Below are 19,917 nucleotides of genomic sequence, written 5' to 3'. Positions count from 1 at the left end.
TAGTTTATGTTATAACCAACAATAATCATAAACGCTTCAAAACTTTTATTCCATTGCCTAGGAATTCAAGTCATATAGTGACTTTTTCAACAAGCAAACATGATCTTTCTTCGCAGGATCTATAAATCCTTCTGGTTGACTGATGTGGATTGTTTCTTCTAACTCACCATGTAAGAAAGGTGTTTTTACATCAAACTGTTTAAACTCTAAGTCAAGCATACTTATATAGTAGCTAACAAGACTTGGATAGAGCTATGCTTCGCAATAGGAGAGAATATCTCATTGAAATCGATACCCTCCTTATGAGTATAGCCTTTTGCTACTACTCATGCCTTGAACCTAGGAGATTCAATGCCAGGAATTTTTTTTTCTTTTGAAGACCTATTTGCATTCAATCGATCACTATGTTCCCCTTTAGAAGTTCCACCAGTTTCCATGTCTGATTTTTGTGAAGAGATTCGATCTCCTCATGCATTGTATCTAGCTACTGCTTTGACTCGTTGCTATTAATTGCTTCATGATGGCAAGAAGATTCATTTCCTGTCACATCATTTGTCACAGCCAATGCAAAGGCTATAGGATCTGCCTCTGCTGGAACATATGCACAGGAAACATATGGATTGTCTTTTCTCTTTGCTGGTTGCAATACTGTATGGTTCTTCTTCTTTGATTTCTCCATCATTATCTCTATCATTGGATTCATGTTGTTGTTCTACTTCAGGTTGAGTAGTACCTGAGGTACTATGCTGATTTTCTTTTTCTTGCTTTATTTTTTTATTGTCAAACTCTAACTCCACCTGCTTCTAGACACTATCATTTATGTCTGCCTGATCTACTTTAAACTCATGCTTCTAATTTATCATTGTATCCTCGTCAAAATGATATCTCTGCTGACAATAATCTTAGGAGAACCTGATTTCTCTGTACACCACAGATTGTAGTCTTTCACCTCTCGTGTATAACCTAGTAATATGCATCTTTTTACCATTAACTCAAGTTTACCATCACTCACACAAGCATATGCAGGGAAACTAAATATCTTCAAATCGACGGAGACTGATTTACCAGGTACGCAGCTGTATTGACTGCTCAATCCAAAATGATTTGGGAAGACCAGCATTGAGTCGCATGCATCATGCACGCTCCAGATGTGTTATGTTCATCTATTTTGAAACTCCATTTTTTTGTAGTGTTTTTTTTTTTTTGACTTAAAAGAAAACAACCAACAACAAAGAAAGAAAGAAAAATAAACAAGAAACTGCTTAAAAAAGACAGTTCCGCTAAATACTACTCTCAAACTCCTTCCAAGGCAACGGAAGCTCCACTTGAGGAGAAAGGGTCTTCATTACAGTCTTTGTCATGATGTCTGCTACTGTGTTTGTATCTCTTAAGATCAGCCGGAGATCAGCATGCCATTTTCAAGACATGATATCTCGGATTTTTAACACCAAAGGATCAATAAAACCAGAGCAATCCTATAAATTATTGGCAATAGTAAAGGTCTCCACACAGTCTATCTCACATATAATGTCTCTTTGTCCCGAATATCATGCTAAAAGAAAGCCTCTCCAAATAGCAAACAACTCTTCTTGCAAAATGCTACGACTCTCAATTGTTTCCAGACAGCCTCGTTGCCACATACCCTTCTAATCTCTGCTAACACAAACAAAACCAACCCGAGCACCATTGCCAGGATAGCTAGTATCACAATTAATCTTAAAGGTACCCATTGAGGGGGAATCCAAGAGCCACTAATGGTGGAGGGGATAGACAGTCTTTGCAACTCAAAAATATTCCGGAGCTCTTTTTCTAAGGACAAAGCCATATCAGTCACCTTGTCTGTGGTCCAATGCTCGTGAGAATAAAAGATCTCATTATTCCTCGAACGCCAAATCCACCAGAGATCAGAAAAAAATCTAAAGGGGCACTGTTTGCTATTATGTATGAACCAACTCATCAAATCCACTGGTTGACTAAAGATTCCCAAAGCTTGCCAAACTAGCTGGGCTTTTGGACAATCCCGAATATAATGTAAAACCGATTCCTGACCTGAAAAATATCGTGGACACCTATCCATGTGCGAAACGCCCCTCCTAAAACGAAATGTAGCAGTAGGAAGAGCCTCCCGAAGACATAGTCAGGCCAAAAATTTGTGTTTTTCCGAAACATGTTGACTCCAAAGCCAAAGCCAATTATCCCTATCCTCCTAACTAAACATCTTCTTACTGAGCCACAAATAACCACTATGAGTATCATAAACTTTTAAAGCCGTACCAGTTTAACACCAACCGACCTCTGAACCAGCTTGAACATCCGGGTTGTAAGAGTTAATGTTGCTCTCCAGAGATTGATTCAGAGAAAAATAGATATTCTCAAGGTTCCACTGTCCAGATGACCAAAGGTCCAAAATCCTGAAATCCGAATCAGAAATGTGAATATAATCCATCTCATGATACAGTCGTCCCTATCTTCTCTATTTAGAAAACCAAAAGTTCTATTCCAAATCCTCAATGCACCAAATAAAACCTTCCTTCAGGATATCTCAAGCTCAACATATACTCTTCCAAACAGAAGATCCCCTTCCTCGAGACCGACTGAAACAATCATCTTTAGAAGAATGGTATTTCTCCGTCAATAGTTGAATCCATAGCTTGTCAGGATGGTGAAAAAGTTGCCAAACTATCTTTTCAAGAAGAGCAATATTAGAACAAAAAGGATCTTTAATTTCCAGACTCCCAAACTTCTTACGGGTAGGTGACCAACACCTTCAAGTTAACTAGATTCAAGTCTCCACCATCAGTTTGGCCCTTCCATAGAAAGTTTTGCATCATGGATTCTATCTTATTAGTTACCCCTTTAGGAAAGAGAGATACTTGCATGCAGTAAGTAAGAATCGCAGTCACTACTGAATTGAGCAAATAGAGTATGCCCGCCTTATTAAAAAATCTCCCTTTCCAGCTAGCTAGCCTCCCCCGAATCTTGTCCAAAACATCATTGAAAGTTATGCGTGTCACCCGAGAGTGATTAAGGTTCACCCCTAAATACTTGCCCAAGTTCTGGACAAATCTGATGGAAGACATTCCAATGAAAATCTCTTTTCTTATCGCCGAAATATTCCTGGAGCATAGCGCTTTAGATTTCACTACATTTACCTTCATCCTAGAGGCTTTGCAAAAATTTTCTAAAGTTACCATCACAGTTTGAACTTGCTGTTTTTCGGCTTTACAGAAAAGAAGCAAATCATCAGCAAACATCAAATGAGAAATTCTTGAACCCCCTCTAGAAATCGCAATTGGCTTCCACAAGCCCCTATCAACTTGTTGATTAATAGAATAGAACAATCTCTCCATACACAACACAAACAGATACAGTGGGATCTCCTTACCTAAGACCCCTGCTTGGAGGGAAGCTATTTAATCTATCCCCATTCCAGAGGATAGACAGTGAGAAAGCAGTGACAATGCATAATCAGATTGACTGTCGGAGGAGGAAAGCTAAAACTCACAACGGTTTATTTCAGAAACCCCAAATCCACTCTATCGTATGCTTTCTCCAAATCAATCTTAAAGGCCAGGGTGCCTTTCTTTGACTTTGTCTTCTTCATTAAATGGAGAACCTCTTGTGCTGCAATGATGTTGTCTGGGGTTCCTCTTCCCGGGATAAACCCTCCTTGAAGGGACCCAACAATCTTTTTGAGATGTGGACAAAGTCTATTTACTAGGACCTTCGTTATAACTTTGTAAACCACATTATATAGACTAATAGGTCGAAAATTCTTCATGGAAACCGGATTTTCTACTTTCGGAATAAGATTCACAAGAGTTTCCATCATCCTTGGATCCATATCCAAACCAGAGAACGCATGACGAACCATAGTCCAAACATCAAAACCAAGAATCTCTCAGTATTCTTTAAAGAAGAAAGCCTGAAACCCATTAGGGTCCGGCGCCTTAAAAGAATGCATATTGGAAAAAGCTGACTTAACTTCTTCCAGAGTAACTGGCACTGTGAGACTACAACAAGCTTCATCATTCAGAGAAGGTAGCGGCACATCACCAAGACAAACTAAACCTACATCCTCCGACTGCCAGAATAGGCGTTTATAAAAGGATTCAGCTTTGTACCCCGGATGAGTTGCCCAAGCTGCAATAAACCGAAAAGGTCTATTCTTTTTCGGTTGGAGACGACCTGTACATCGTTTTAGGATAGAAAAATGATCAGACTTGAGCCTATTTAAAATTTTGGCATAAGCCTCTGGAAAGAGAGATAACCATCCACTGTTGATACAGACCCGATCAAATTTTTTTGCCACCTCAACACCATTTTTTACCCTTCTGTACCAAGAAAACTGTCTTCCAATAGTTTTCAAGTCAAATAGATCACTATCCCCTAGAGAGGCAGCAAGCCGATTTGCATGGCAACTCGAAAAGAGGCAACCCTTAAATTCGTGAGAGAATAGTACTTCATTAAAATCACCAAGAACAATCCATGGCCCACATAAAGACAAAGACTGAATAACAAGATAATCTCATAGCAGAACTCTGGTATTAAACTGAGGACTACCATAGATACCACTGTATCTCCAAATTACATTATTTACCTGAACTTCAATTGTAATACACTGATCGAAAGCATCAATCCATTTGCAATGAGCACTCTGCATTGCAGAAAGAAACCAGATACCTTCCTTATGTCCTGACATTTCCACTATACTAATAGAGTGATAACCAAGTCTTTCCCATAACAGTTTCAAGTGTTGAAAAGGATAGTGAATTTCAACCACAATAAAAATTACATATTTAAATTTTCTAACCAACTCTTTACAATTTATCGGGACTAACTTATTAGAAGTAACCCTAATATTCCAAGCTATTATATTTAAACTATCCATAATATAAGATATAAAAATATAAAATAAGGATATCAAAGTACTTCACCAACCTGAAACCGAGGCTTCCTAGCGGAAGTGACTCCCGTGGAGGTACAGTTTGGTGCCTCACTATAGTAGTATTTCTATAGAGCTTTGCAAATTCTTGATGGAAAAACTCTTCGCCATTGCCGGTTCTTAGTCTCTTGACTAAACGCCTGATTTGTTTCTCGACCATGGCCTTTCATTGCTTGAATTTGCCGAACACTTCATCTTTTTTCTTCAAAAAATAAATCTAGACCTTTCTGGTATAATCATCGATAAATGCGAGAAAATAACGAGCTTCACCTAGCGAGTTGACAAGGGGAGGGCCCCAAACGTCTGAGTGGACATATTCCAATATCCCCTTGCTATTATGTTTATAGGAGTTGAACTTGACTCGTTTTGATTTCCAAAGACACAGTTTTCACAGAAACCAAGTTTACAAATCTTCACGCATTTCAGCATGCCTTTACTAGTAAGTATGGATATTCTTTTCTCACTCATGTGACAAGTCTCATATGCCATAGTCGTGTAGCATCGTTATCACCTTTCTTCGAGGATAAAACAACAGCATTTCCGCTACCTATGGTCTTCTACAATAGATAGATCCTACCATGAAGCTTTCCTTTCATTACCACCATTGAGCCTTTTAATACTTTCAAGAAATTGCCTTCACCAATGAATTTGTAATCCTTTTTGACAAGGGCACTCAAGGAAGTCAGATTTTTACCTAGTTCTGGTACGTGCCATGAATTAATCAATATACTAGTACAATCATCTAATGTGATTCATACCTTTCCTTCACCTATAACTGGAATAGTTTGTTATCTCTCAACCTAACCTTTCCTTCTCTATTTTTGTAGGAAGTGAAAAGATCTTTCGTAGGTGTCATATGGAAGGATGCGCCAAAATCCATGATCCACTCATCTCTGTAGTTATCAGTAAATACAATTACAGTAGAACTAGTATCATTGTCATCAGAACTTTCAATTATTATATTGGCAGAACTTTTTGATTTCTCCATCCTTTGTGGGCAATTTCTTCTAATGTGTCCCAATTGTTAGCAATGAAAGCACTTAACAGACTTGTGCTTCTTGGACTTTGATCTTTTCTTACTCAAGCTTGTAGATCCTCTTTCTTTATTACGTCCTTTTGTCACGAACAATTCATCTGCTGGTGATTCAATAGCGGACCCAGACACTAATATCTAATATTCTTTTGTCATCGGTGCATCTTTGATTTTATACTGTAATTTCATATCTACCATATAACATGGTATCATAAAAATTATCGTACGAGAAAGGTAGTGACGTCAACAGGATTATGGCTTGATCAACATCTTCTCCTATTAGTCTAGATTCTCCAACATTGGATATCATTCTATTGAAGTCATCTATATGTTCTGAGTTTGCCTTGTTTCCTGCATACTTGAAGGTGTACAATCGATCCTATTGGATAAGGTCTTTCTAGACTATTTATTCTCTGAAGTCTTCATAAAGAATCAACAGTTATTTCTTTCATATCCTCTCGCAAAGCTTTGGCCATTGCCTCTTTCTTTTCTTTTTAAGAAAATGTCGCTGGCAATTTACATCAGCTTGCAGTGCATCTACTATACCATAATGGTCTAGTAGAGACTCCGCCTTCAACTTCCACAAGCTAAATCATTTGAACCGTCAAGTTTCTTCATTGCAAATTTTGGTACCGACATCTTGAATTTGAAATCAAGAATATTTTTCTAATAACAAAGAACAGCTCTTTTCTTATGTGAAAGATCAGACAATACTTCAATTACAGAGCATATTCAGATTGATGTTTACCCTAAAACCAAATAGCTGTGATATCACTTGTTGGGAATAATTGGAATCAGGTACACTCCTAGCGTACTAAACCCTATGAGGGTGAGTGGAAGCGCACCAAAACTGATGTAGAATATCACCAGTAAATACAAGAAGTAAAATTGTAAACGTTGTAATTTCGTACAGGTGAATGATAACTATATAGGTAAATAGTACTATATAGTGAACAGTACCCGTACAATGAACACTGCAATGTGTATACTATGTCAGCAACAGAATAACAACCCTCAATTTAACGTAAAAACTCCAAAATTATCGAAAAAATTTACCAACCAAACTCCAAAAAATATCCACTATATTCAATAGTAATTATAATAGTGTGATAACAGTAAAACACACTTTTACTATAATTTATAATGACTAATGAATATTAAAAATTTTACCTAAAATCTAGTGTTTATTCCTCAACACTCTAATTTTATATCACACAGCTTTTCTAATATTACACTCACTACAAGAGAATTATTTCATAGAAATTATGAATTGCTTCTGTTTCGAACGAGGAACAATGCTGTATGAAGGGTTCTGTTTATAGAAAAAAAAATGGGCACTGTAGCACAGCTACAATACAGCTCTAGTGCCAATATTTTCTTTTTCAATTCGGTGGCTACTTGCACCGTTTCTTTCTTTTATTTTACTAGCCAACAATGTTGATTTTTATTGCAAAAAGACAAGCCACATTCGTACGGTTTCAACATTGTTATCATATTAATTAATAACTAACATATTTGAAATTCAATTCACTTAAGTGAAACCAACCTGATTTCGTTGACCATCATATCAGTAACCACTTCTAAGATGTCTTGCAGCAACACTACCACTGTATTTCGCTTGGATGGATCCGCATCTTTCTGTGATAAGAAAGCATGGCACAAGTTTCCAAATACCAAGTCAAGACACCATTCAAGAATACAAGCTACAGAATTATATTGTATTAGCAAATTGGTAGAAACTTCATGCCTAGAGATTTACATTTTTATTATCGCTTAAATAAAAAACTTATTTTGAGAAAAATTAGTTCCCAATAACTGAGATGCGAGAGAAAAAAAAATTGAAAATTAAGCTTTACATTCAAAATGACCTGAGTATGTGTCTCTCTCAATAAATTAAAAAAAGTGATCAAATACAGTTATTGTTTCCTAGAGGCTTTATATAAGAAAGAATAGAGATTAGAGATGCATATTCTAAATGACTCACCAAGATTTCCACAAGCTCTACAAACTTTTTAAAAAGGGAAGGTAAAAAGCTCATTCGGAAATTGGTAGTAAGTGTATTCTTTGATATGTTGTTCTTAACTTCTTTAGTGATGATAGAAATTATCCTGTTCCAGCACAATAAATTCATAAGTGCTGATAATCATTCAATTTTAATGAAATTTCATAAGGCATCTTCAATCACATGTGCTACTAAATAAAAATAACAAATAGCATATAGAATGATCCTTTGTATCAGCACAAAAAAGAAGGAAAAGAAAAAAGAAAAAAGAACCCTTAATGGTACCTCTTTTCATTTTCACCGACAACCAAATCACGAAGAACATGTTTAAGAGATTGATAACATTCGATCACAGCACACTTCATATATTGATCTGCACTTATGCGCTTCCAAAGATCAGAGTCCTTTCCTCGAAATTGAGTTGCCATATCCAGAGCTACAGGAATCTGTAAAGGCTACAGTCAATCACAAGAGCTGGTCAAACATAAAAATATTAAAATCCAGTTATACAGACCTTGCTTGCAAGCAAAAACGGTGGCCACTGAATTGTTTTCAGACGAGAATCTGAAGAGTAAGGAACCAGCAAAAGGTCCATTTCCCTGGATTATGCACTTAGTAATAAGTGATGAGCATAGTAAATAAGGATCAAGGAGAAAGTAATAAAAGCCAGGTAAGAGCAACTAAGACATTTTCTTTGAGGCCTTGCCTATCGCTAATGAGATCTTCCTCACGAAAACTGCAAATAATTTCATTCCATAATTGGGCAAATTTGGCAGCTTCACTTCTTCTGCTAGCAGAAATCTATACAAGCATGGAAATTGAAGTGAAGAGAATAACGAGATTTATTTTTAATGTACTAAGCAATGAAAATGTAGTAGACCTCATCAAATTTCTTTGAGAAAGAGAATTTCTTTCCTTGCTTCTTTTGGGAAGGAACCAAGAATGTGTTGAATGCACCAGGCAATGACTGGAACCGTGATCTCAGCATGCTCATAGTGTGTATCTGTATAACCAAATGGATAACAACATTAACTGAATATCAAAGCATTACTGTGAACTGATTATTCCATAAAAAGTTTTCCCATCTCAAGTTCACCCTTAAATGAAGAGGACAGTCCAAGTTTATCAACAAGTTGGAGACTTTGGAATTCATAAAACTGTTGTAAATGATTATCCAGCATCATATGTCTCCAAATTGCTCCTTAAAATTTCTCAAATTGATTACGTATGTTTGATTGTTAGTATGTGAGTGTGTGTTGCAAAAATGTAGAAAGCAGAAAAGATTATGTATCACAAATCCTGTTCAGAAATAGCAAGCTAAAGGAAGGATAAAATTGATAGCGGCCTCTCCTAGATTTTGGTCCATAACTGAAAATTAAGGTCCAAGTTTCTTTATAGATTGGATACTTCAGAAGTTCATAAAAACATAAGCAGATGATGATCCAGTACTATGTATCCCAAAGGATCCTAATCATTTTTCATCTTGATTAAATAAGTTCAATTTTTAGTTAGATGCGCAAGTCTGCATTAGTTTATCGCAAATACTCCTCAGACATTGCTAGTAATATGACAAAATTGATTACGACCTCTCCTAGACGATCAAAGGCTCCAATAACACCACCGTACAAAGTTGAGAAGACTGCGTACCAAATTTGTGCATCCATGAAATAAACCTGTATTGAAAATTCAAATAACGACATAAAATTTCTGATAACTCATCTGAACAAGTGGAAAGATTTATATATGAACATAAACATGAAAATATAGCATTAGCACCATGAGTACAGGAGCCCAGAGTGCAACGACTGCGCTATAGTTATGCCGAGCTGCATAGACCAGCAAATATTAGATCAACAAAATGAATAGCATGCTACAATACAAGGTAATCATGAAGGGGGAAAAAAAGAAGAAAAGAAGCAGGAGGAGGAGAATACCATCGGGGAAAAACTCGTGCCAACCATAGTCAACATGTTTAATGGCCATTATTAACTTTGTTGGCTCAATCAGAGGTTTTATCTGAAGATAGACAAAGCAGTTAAAATCTTAAATGAGGCCCAATAACTTCACAAGCTTAGTTTTAATTAACAAGTACTGAACATATAGGGTTTTTACTTGGACAAAATAGCTGAACGAAAATTTGGAAGCCAATAGTAGGACCCAGAAAATAGTGTACCTGGCATTCAAGAATGGAACATAAATGATGGAACAATAATTTTCAGACAATAAACAAAGGGACAATCCAATAATTACTTCAGTAAAATAGTTTGCATGAAACTTACTTTAGGAGAGCAAATTGGTTTTCGTGCATTCCTCTTCCAACATATATTCTTGGCTGCAGGGGGAGAAAAACAAATCATTTAGAAAACGAGAAAGGGAGAGGAATTACTTTGACCAGCCTATTATGCCAAATAAATGTTTTTTATATGACTAACCGTCACTGGCTCATAGTATTTGTGTATTCAAAACATAAGGGGAAAAATAGTGGATTGAGTAACGATATACATCTAAGTCTTGTTATGAACCAAGTCTAACCAAATTAAATAATAAGACTTTAATTAATGTTAGTCATAACTGATTTTTGTTATGTTAGATTAATTTAATTGGACTTAATTAATAAAAAGACTTGAATGTATAGTATTATTTTATATTTCTATTAGTTTGATGTTCTTCCTATGAAAGAGATCAGTCTTTTCCATGTCAATAATATTCAGTTAAGAAACCGTACTACATGAGAAGTTTCTTACAAACCGAAAATTTTCAACATATATTATCTAACAACGAACAGAAATAGTTCAATACGTTAGAGAATAAGACAACATGAGTACCTGAGACCACCACAAGAAGAGTCTGACTATGTGCCAGTCTGAGTTTTCAATCCAACGCCTAAGCATTGGGAAAAGAAAGAGTATAGCTGCTAGTAGATTTGGAAGCATATACAATGCAACTGCAAAGAGATACAACGGTGGAATGCCCTCTATTTTATCAAGAAAGGAAAGCAGCTGCTTGAGAGCTTGAGGGGAACCCTTGATGGCATGCACATAGAAGGCTGAAAGAATGATAGTCCAACAAAGACTGACAATGACTTTAAGAATATTTCTTAGCACATCAGTGAATTTCCATCGATGATAGCCTGGAAAGTTCAGGAGCAGGTCCAGGATACCTAAATAAAGACAAGAAATAGTAAATTTCTATGACAATGCGGAAGAAGAAAAATAGGACAGTAAAAAAAATTAAGAGCCACTTAAGTAAATGTGTCAAACTTTGAAGTAAGCGCAGAATGGATGCTGTGATGAAGATACTAGAGAGATTAAATAAGACATCTTTCTGAAAGATATCCATCAGTGAAATCCCGTCCCATGCAATAATGAACATCACCTGTAATAAGAATCCCAAAGCATTGTGCAACCAAATTAACCACATTTAAATCCGCGCGTTGAGCGAAATTAAAAGAATTAATTTGGATATATAAAAAAATTTTAAAAATTAATATTAAATTTAAATAATTATAAGAACATTATATATTTTAATGTTTGAAAGAGTTTATTACTTAACACACACACACACACACACACACACACATATATATATATATATATATATATATATATAGTAAACTTAAATATTATAGTACAAGAATAAAATTATCATATATAATATAAGTATGAATATAATATTTCAATTTAATAAAAATAATATTTATTTTTTCATAAATCATGACATCATACATTTTTATTATTATTAATACAATTAAATAATATTAAAAATATAAACTGTTAAAAAATAATATATAAATAACAAAGACAATATTTAATTAGATTAAAAATAAAAAAATTTAAAAATATTATAAAAACATCATACATTATTATAGTATTTTAAAAATTCATCACCCAACATATAGGAAATAAATTATTTGGCAAAGTAAAATAAAAAAAATGTGGCCATCAACCAAATTTTTTAAACAATTGTGCAAAATATTAACAAGAATAGAGGATAAAAAGTGAGAAGCATAAAATTATGTGAGAGAAAATAAAGAAGATGTGTGAAGTGAATATTAATTTATATAGTAAACATAAATAGAGGTGAGAATAAAAAGAAAAAATAAATTAAATTTTATTAACTAATTTATATTTATTAAAAAAATAACATTAATATTAAAGGCATAAAATAACTTACATAGAAATAAATAATAAAAAATATTAACAAGTAAGAATAAACACTACATAAGAAGAACAAAAAATAATGTACTAGTAAAAACATTATAAAATAATAATTTTACAAAAATATTTATGTAGCAATATTAGAAGATATCTAATATGTTGAGAATTTATTGTGTCAGTATGTGATTTTTTTATACATTATAATAAATTGATAGATAAATAGATAAATAAATTTTTATAAAATAAAAATTTATTTTTTCAATAAAATATATAATATTAAAATTGTCTACAATTTATATAAACAAACAATTTTTATATTATAATTTTTTTAAATTAAATATTTTAGCATGTGAAATTAGAACATTAATACTCAATCAATTATAAAGATGTTATTTTTTATAATAATATAAATGTAATTCTAAGATATAATTTTTTATGTCATTATAAAATAAATGACATGACAGTTTTATATTAAAGTTAAAACTTAAAAGCTTATACATCAATTGTTCACTATAATATTAGTTTGGGTCCTCTCTTATATATTATAATAAATATGGAAAAATACTTGCTTAAGCGTTTCCTTAATTGCTTCTATTGAAAAAAAAAATACCTGTAAACCCAGTATAAAAAAGGTCCAAAGTCTATCGAAACTGTGGAAGAGGTGCCAGAATGATCGCGTCTCAACAAAATTTGATTTCCCTGTTTTTCCAGATTTTCTTGGAACACCCTTTTTTCCCTAATATTACATTTTTATAAGTTGAGAATTAAATAAGTAGTATTTTACAATCGGACCAGTAACTTCGTAGACTATGTATACTTTATAGTCAGTTTATACCCGATCATTTGTCGATTTAAAAAATTCACCATCATCACGCATTGGCCATCCAAGAGAAAAGCAATCAGGTGACCTGCAACACAGTGCATAAAATAAATAAATAAAATAAAATAAATTTATGAGAAGTTAATAATTAATAATTATTAAATAATAATTTAATCAAACATATTAAATTTAGATCAAATAAATTCAAACCATGCTGACAAAACGGGCCAAAAAGTCTGATTCAAAGATAAAATACAGAGGAAACAAACCAGAAATACTCATTTAGATCGTCATAGTTGCACCATGCTGAGTGAGGAGCCGTTCCACTTTTGCTCCTCTTGGCTTCCTGTATTAATTAACTGGGTTACTAAGGGACACAGGTACCTAGACAATATAAATACTTGACTATTGCAATGTCTCAAAGAAAAGCATACCGTGTCTATTACTCGGTAGAGGGGAGTTATAACCTTGCGTAGAAATGCCTCTTCATCACCACCATAAGAAGGCTTGATATTTTCACCCGTAACAATGCTGACATTTCCAGCCATTAGACCGTGTAGTTCATATGCCATCTGAAGTTAGAATTGGCCATTATTAGCAGAGCAAAACATTACTTAAAAACAAGGATTACAGTAGAAAAACAGTGATAGCACATTTACATGAGATTCAAGCACAAACAAAATGAACCATGCGCAGATTAATTTGTACACTCACGTTGTGAAATATGTAGCATAGGCACTCAGGCATAAAGCGAACATTGGACGCCTCACCCCAGATGAGAAGGTACAAGCCCATATAAAGCAACTTCCTCTGTTGCACCTCTTGCTGACCTTGAGGAAGTCTATGTGAGAGAATATGATAAAGTGATCATTAAATTTTTTATGATGAGCTAAAAGAAGCACAAGTGTTCACTCATGCATATACTGTTATGCCTCACCGTAAACTATGTTTTCGTCCCAAGAATTTGCACCATTTTTTATAATTCTTAAAAAGCTCTTTCATCACTTCATCAACAGCACGATCATCGAGCTGCAATTCATTCAAATAAGATAAAATACAAATAAAAATAAAAATAGAAAGAAACAGCAGAATAAAAACTATTAGGCCAAAGCCAAATACAAGACAGGTACGTGCCATGTTTAGAGGCTCAGGTTTAGGGTGTAGCCTTATATGAGAATTAGCAAGAAGCAGAATCAGATGCTCTCTCTGATTCCTGACGTTGTCCCTCTGCACACAAATTTACCATATGCAATAACAATTTAAGCAGATTATACAAAAAAATGTAATGAATCATAAATCATTCTCCTCTAGCATTGTGTGTTGGTCAAAATACATGCCTGGAAACCAAACATGGCTTTAAGCCAATCAAGCATGTCTAAGTCTCCTGTTCTCTGTCTTTGTTGCTCGAAAGAACTAGGCCAGTTCAAGCCTTGTGTGTTCCATAGCGCAGAAACAGCAGCTTTAATCTAATAAGGAAAGAAAGTCCAAGAACTCAGTGCAATCATAATCAACAACGAAACTTCACTACCAACAGAAGCAATACCTCTTCAAATTGCATAATGGGTAGAGAAGCACCAGCAGAATCCAGAGGAAGGATATTATAAGGTGTATAAATTTCCTTTTTTTCCTGGACATCTCTGGCAGCCGCGATAATCTGCAAAAGAAAATTTACGCTCCAGGATCTGAATATTGAAATGATAAAAAGAGGGATGAAATTCCCATTTTAGAACAAAATTAATATTTTTTTCGGTAATAATATTACAGAAATATAAATCTTTTAAAATTATGTTAATCCTACCATTATAGATTATTACACAAAAATTTTATAGTATTAAACTATTTTTACAAAAAGGTCATAAAAGATAAAAGTCTCCATCAGTATAGATAAAAAAATTAAATAATAAAATTTTAGTTATTATTTTTATATGAAAGAATTTAATTTTTTATTAATAATTAATTTTAATATTCGTTATCTAAAATTTAAAATAATTTAACATATATATTTTTATATTTGATTAGATATTAAGTTTATTGCACAATAAAAATAATTAATTTTTATGTTTGTTATTTAAAAAATAATATTTTTTATATATAAAAATATAATTAGATATTAGCATAAAAAAATTTATAATGATAGTTGTAAAATTAATTCAATTTTTTTAACATAATTGAATCTTAATTCTAACTTTTAATTATAAGTATTTTTTTAAATTATATATAATAAATATTTAAAATAAAAATATAAATTAAAAAGATAAATAAAAAATTAAAACTAAATAAAAAATATGCATATAATAATATTTTTTATTTAAATTATATTATGTTGTTAAGATAGGTAGAGAAAAATAGAGAATAAGATAAAAGAGAGAAAGATAAAGAAGAAGAATGAGAAAGGAATCATAGTTTATTAATTTTGAAAGTTAAGAAAAAATTTTATTTAATTATAATGAAAAAATATTTGGTAACACATTTTGATTTGTCAAACTATTAATATAAATTATAAATTATAAATTATATTAGAGTGGGAAAGATAGAGAGAAATACAAAAAAAGGGAGATAAATAAGAGAGGGTATAAAAAAAGTTTACTAATTTTGGAAAAAAATCTATTATATATATCTATTATATATTCTATTATATATATATATATATATATATATATATATATATATAATTTTACAACTAAAATATACCACATGTCACTTTTTTATTGCAATTGAAATCAAATTTTTTCACCAAAATTAAAGAATTTTATCCTCTTTCCTACTAATTTTACAATTAAAATGTGCCATATGTCACTCCCATATTACAATTAAAATCAAATCTTTTCCTCCAAAATTAAAGAGTTCTTCCTTCATCCCTACTAATTTTACAACCAAAATATGTCAGATGTTATTTTTTTATTACAATTGAAATCAAATCTTTCCCTCCAATATTAAAGAGTTCTTCTCTACTGCCTCTTCTTTTATCTATCTCTCTTATTCCTTCAACCACTCTATCTCTTTTATATATCATTATCAATGAATAATTAAAAATTTCACAATCAAAATGTGCAACGTAACATTTTTTAATTATATTAAAATTAAAATTGAAATATTAAAATTATAATATAGCTATATTATATATTATATTATATATTATTATCTAATTTAATAACAAAATGGGTCACATGACACTCTTATTAAATTTGAGAGAAAATAATTCTTCTAAAATTAATAAACTTTCTTCCTAAATTCTCTCATCTACCTCTCTCCTTTTTTTTTTATTTCTCTCTGCCCTTCTCACTCTATATATTATTATTTAATTTAATAACCAAATGTGTATATAACATTCTCTTATTCAAATTGAAAAAAAAATATTTCCTTCCAAAATTAATAAACTCTCTTCTTAAATTTTCTCATCTATCTCTCTCTTTCTGTTTTTCTTTACTCTTCCCACTCTATATATAATTTGTAATTTATATTTTATATTAGTAATTTGACAAATAAAAATGTATCATCAGATATTTTTTATTATAATTAAAATAAATTTTTTTCTTTCAACATTAATAAATTTCCTCTCTCAGTCTTCATCTTTATCTTTCTCTCTCTTCTCTCATTCTTTATTTTTCTATCTTTTTATTCCACAAAAAATAAAATTATCAAAATAATATAATTCAAATAAAAAATATTATTATTCTTATATACACATTATTTTAGTTTTTTTATTTAGTTTTAAATTTTTACTATTTATCTTTTTAATATATATTTTTATTTATTTTTTTAAAATATTTATTAAATATAATTTAAAGAGAATACTAATGTTATGATTAAAAGTTAAAATCAAATTTCAATTGTTTAAAAAAATTAATTTTGAGTTAATTTTATAACTATCAATATAATTTTTTTCATGCTAATATCTAATTATATTTTTATATACATATAGAGAAAAAAATATTATTTTTAAATAACAAACATAAAAATTAATTATTTCTATTTGTGTAACAGACTTAACACATAATCAAAAGTATCAAGTTAAATAATTTCAAATTTTAGATAATGAATATTAAAATTAATTATTAGTAATAAATCAAACTCTTTCACATCAAAATAATAACCAAAAATCTTATTATTTGATTTTTTATCTACGGATATCTTAGTCTTCTTAGCCGTCGGAGACTTTTGTCCCTTACAATTTTTTTTTGTAAAAAGTAGTTTGATTCTATAAATCTTGTGTGCTATAATCTATAATGTCAGAACAAAACCGACATAATTTTAAAAGATTTATATTCCCGTAATGTAATTTCGGGTAAAATACTATTATTTCTTTTAAATTTTAAGAAAATAATGTCATGTGACATATTTTAGTTATTAAATTAGTTAGTAATATATAAATATAGTATATAATATAGCTATATTTCAATTTTTATATTTTAATTTTAATTTTATTTTAATTTGAATGTAATTAAAGAATGTTATATTGTATATTTTGATTGTGAAATTTGTAATTAGTCATTGACAATGATATATAAGAGATAGAATAAATGATGAAATAAGAGAGATAAAAAAATAGAGAAAAAATAAAAACTCTTTCATTTTAGAAGAAAATATTTGATTTTAATTAGAATGAGGGGGTGACATATAACACATTTTATAAAATTAGTAATATGTAATCCATAAAAATTCGAAGGATATGAACCTAGACCAACCTCAGGAGCTACTTCTTCGACCTTCTCAGTCTTATTAACAGCACAAAGAACTTCGAAAAGCACCCCGGCAGTCTGATAAGCTTTACTGAGCTGGGCTCTGCAAAACAATTTCAATTTCAGTGGCAATGGGGAAGTAATTATTTACTATGGAGGGGGAGGTAAAAGCTAACATCATATCAAACGCGACTTACAAAATCCGCCACAAGCAACAATTAGAGAGGCACAATAATTAATACTTCATTATAAGAACTACGAAAACTCCTAAGGCTTATATGTATGTACCTGTCTGCCTGATCAGCCTGATCAAGGGTTCTGACATAATGTTCATAGTATTGCTGATAGAAAGCCTGGATTTCTCTTGCATCTGTCTTCTTAACTCGAGAGGGAAGACTAGTTGCATTGTCCTAAAGTTGGAGAAATTATGTAAGTTACAGTAATAATAAAATGGCAGCTCTTCTCCGCGGAAAAAGAAATGCTGCTCGTTACAAATATTTTCCTTTCCCATTTTCAATTCATGGAATAGAGTTGATTGCTTCAACTCCTTAAGAAGACCTCCCCTATTCCAAAAGAATTTTCCCAAAAAACCCGATGGAATTCCTGAATCCCATCGCTATCACGAAACAAATTCTTCGAAGAGGTAAGATCGTTTTTCATAAATTATATAATGTGTTTTTTGTAAAATAGATTAAAAATACACGATACCTACTAATATCTACAAATAAAATATTAGAGTGGTGGATATGTTTAGTTAGACTTCATATAAATAACATTTACCATCATATATATTTTTAACAAAATATTATTTACACATAAAAAATAATTATTAAATTAGTTATTATATATTTATATATAAAAATATATTTATTTAATTAATTTTTAATATATATTTTATATTTTAATATATATATTATATCGATAATTAATTTAATAACTAATTTTTAATGTAGTTATTCTTTTAAAATAAGATGTCATGAATATATAATGCGCAACATTTGCACCCATAATAATAATAATAATAATAATAATAATAATAATAATAATAATAATAGGCTGGGTCGTCAAACTTATGGTGGCTAACCATGGCTAAGTGCTGACAGGTCTGACGACACCTGACCACATGGTTGTACTACGTTAGTTTAATCAGAAGCACTTATGGGTAATTACTAATTAGGCTGTTTTCAGGTGCGGTAAATTTGGCGTCATTATCGCAGCCTCGCAGGGCATAGTTGAAAATTGTAGGCCGAAAACGATGTGTACATGGTCTGAGCTCAGGTGGAACCGGATAATAAAATCCAGAAGAGTGAAAATGAAATTTTTAACCCAAAAAATGATTTGTTGGGTGGGATGAAAACCATATAAGGAGGAGAATAAATCCAATAAAAATTAATATTAGTCCAAGTTGGTAGGGTTAGGACAATAAAACCCCGTGCTACTGAATTCTCCGAGGCATAACAAAAAAATAAAAAAATAAAAGTAAAAATAAGCACTTATGAGTCGGTTGCTTTGAACGGTGGAAGCTACTAAGAATATTGTTAGTTTTATCATGAATATGTTGTTAGAGTAATGCCATATTATGTTATGTGTTCTCCGAATGAAAAGAAAGGTGTTAAACTTGTAAGTTGTAATTGGAAAATATGGTGGGATAGAGATCTCAACTTAAAATGGCAAGTTTAATCTTACGTTATGAATGGTGAGTCTTGTGAGGGTGGATTAGAGGATTGACAAATTAATAAGATAAATAGGAGAAGGTAGTTTGTTGATGGTTGGTACACACAGTCCCACTAATATAGTAGATACGACTTTCTCTCAAGTCTCAACCATGCCAATAAGGAGGGGGGTGGAAATAGCGTCTATGACTTCTCTCCAGATCTTACTCCGGCAATAAACGACGGCCGGTAAATACCGTCTGGTGCCGTCGAAACTCACGAATCAACCTCAGTTATGAGTTAACCGACTCCGTCCATTGCGACGATTTGCTAGATTCATCTACCATTGTCATCTCCAATTTTTTCTTCCTCAAACTCTAATTCTAATTTTTCTAATTTTTTATTTATCTCCAACAATTTCTTCCTCAATCAAAATTCAATTTCCTCTACTAGCCCTTGTCCACTGTTATAGTAGCATGTGAAATTTACCGTACTTAGCTAATTAACCGCAAATCATATTTGCGGTCAATTTAATTACATACATCAAAATGTCATCTTTTTCTTCATGTCACGTCATTCGACCACCATAGCCACGACAAAACCATGGCCACCGCCGATTAGAGACGACA

At 31.8% G+C, this 19,917-nt stretch overlaps 1 protein-coding gene across 1 annotated transcript in view; it reads right to left on the bottom strand.

Moving 5' to 3' along the window:
• The window catches only part of LOC130966840 (callose synthase 5-like), a 31,140-nt gene that overhangs the window by 9,968 nt on the left and 1,255 nt on the right, over window positions 1-19,917 (bottom strand). Inside the window, exons 3-26 of the mRNA XM_057891661.1 lie at window positions 17,925-18,046; window positions 17,643-17,739; window positions 14,501-14,611; window positions 14,295-14,423; window positions 14,092-14,184; window positions 13,895-13,986; window positions 13,672-13,798; window positions 13,392-13,529; window positions 13,227-13,303; window positions 12,973-13,045; window positions 12,748-12,873; window positions 11,241-11,355; window positions 10,806-11,140; window positions 10,260-10,312; window positions 10,093-10,153; window positions 9,915-9,996; window positions 9,757-9,806; window positions 9,567-9,653; window positions 8,861-8,983; window positions 8,687-8,781; window positions 8,495-8,579; window positions 8,266-8,426; window positions 7,963-8,086; window positions 7,525-7,616 (exon numbers count right to left, since the gene is read on the bottom strand). Coding sequence (XP_057747644.1) covers window positions 7,525-7,616; window positions 7,963-8,086; window positions 8,266-8,426; window positions 8,495-8,579; window positions 8,687-8,781; window positions 8,861-8,983; window positions 9,567-9,653; window positions 9,757-9,806; window positions 9,915-9,996; window positions 10,093-10,153; window positions 10,260-10,312; window positions 10,806-11,140; window positions 11,241-11,355; window positions 12,748-12,873; window positions 12,973-13,045; window positions 13,227-13,303; window positions 13,392-13,529; window positions 13,672-13,798; window positions 13,895-13,986; window positions 14,092-14,184; window positions 14,295-14,423; window positions 14,501-14,611; window positions 17,643-17,739; window positions 17,925-18,046 — 2,648 coding nt within the window. The remainder of the gene's footprint in view (window positions 1-7,524; window positions 7,617-7,962; window positions 8,087-8,265; window positions 8,427-8,494; window positions 8,580-8,686; window positions 8,782-8,860; window positions 8,984-9,566; window positions 9,654-9,756; window positions 9,807-9,914; window positions 9,997-10,092; window positions 10,154-10,259; window positions 10,313-10,805; window positions 11,141-11,240; window positions 11,356-12,747; window positions 12,874-12,972; window positions 13,046-13,226; window positions 13,304-13,391; window positions 13,530-13,671; window positions 13,799-13,894; window positions 13,987-14,091; window positions 14,185-14,294; window positions 14,424-14,500; window positions 14,612-17,642; window positions 17,740-17,924; window positions 18,047-19,917) is intronic.

This window comes from Arachis stenosperma, chromosome 3 (assembly GCF_014773155.1).
Source record: "Arachis stenosperma cultivar V10309 chromosome 3, arast.V10309.gnm1.PFL2, whole genome shotgun sequence".
NCBI lineage: Eukaryota > Viridiplantae > Streptophyta > Magnoliopsida > Fabales > Fabaceae > Arachis > Arachis stenosperma.
The sequence above is the reverse complement of the archived record's forward strand: the minus strand, read 5'-3'. Positions and strand labels throughout refer to the sequence as shown.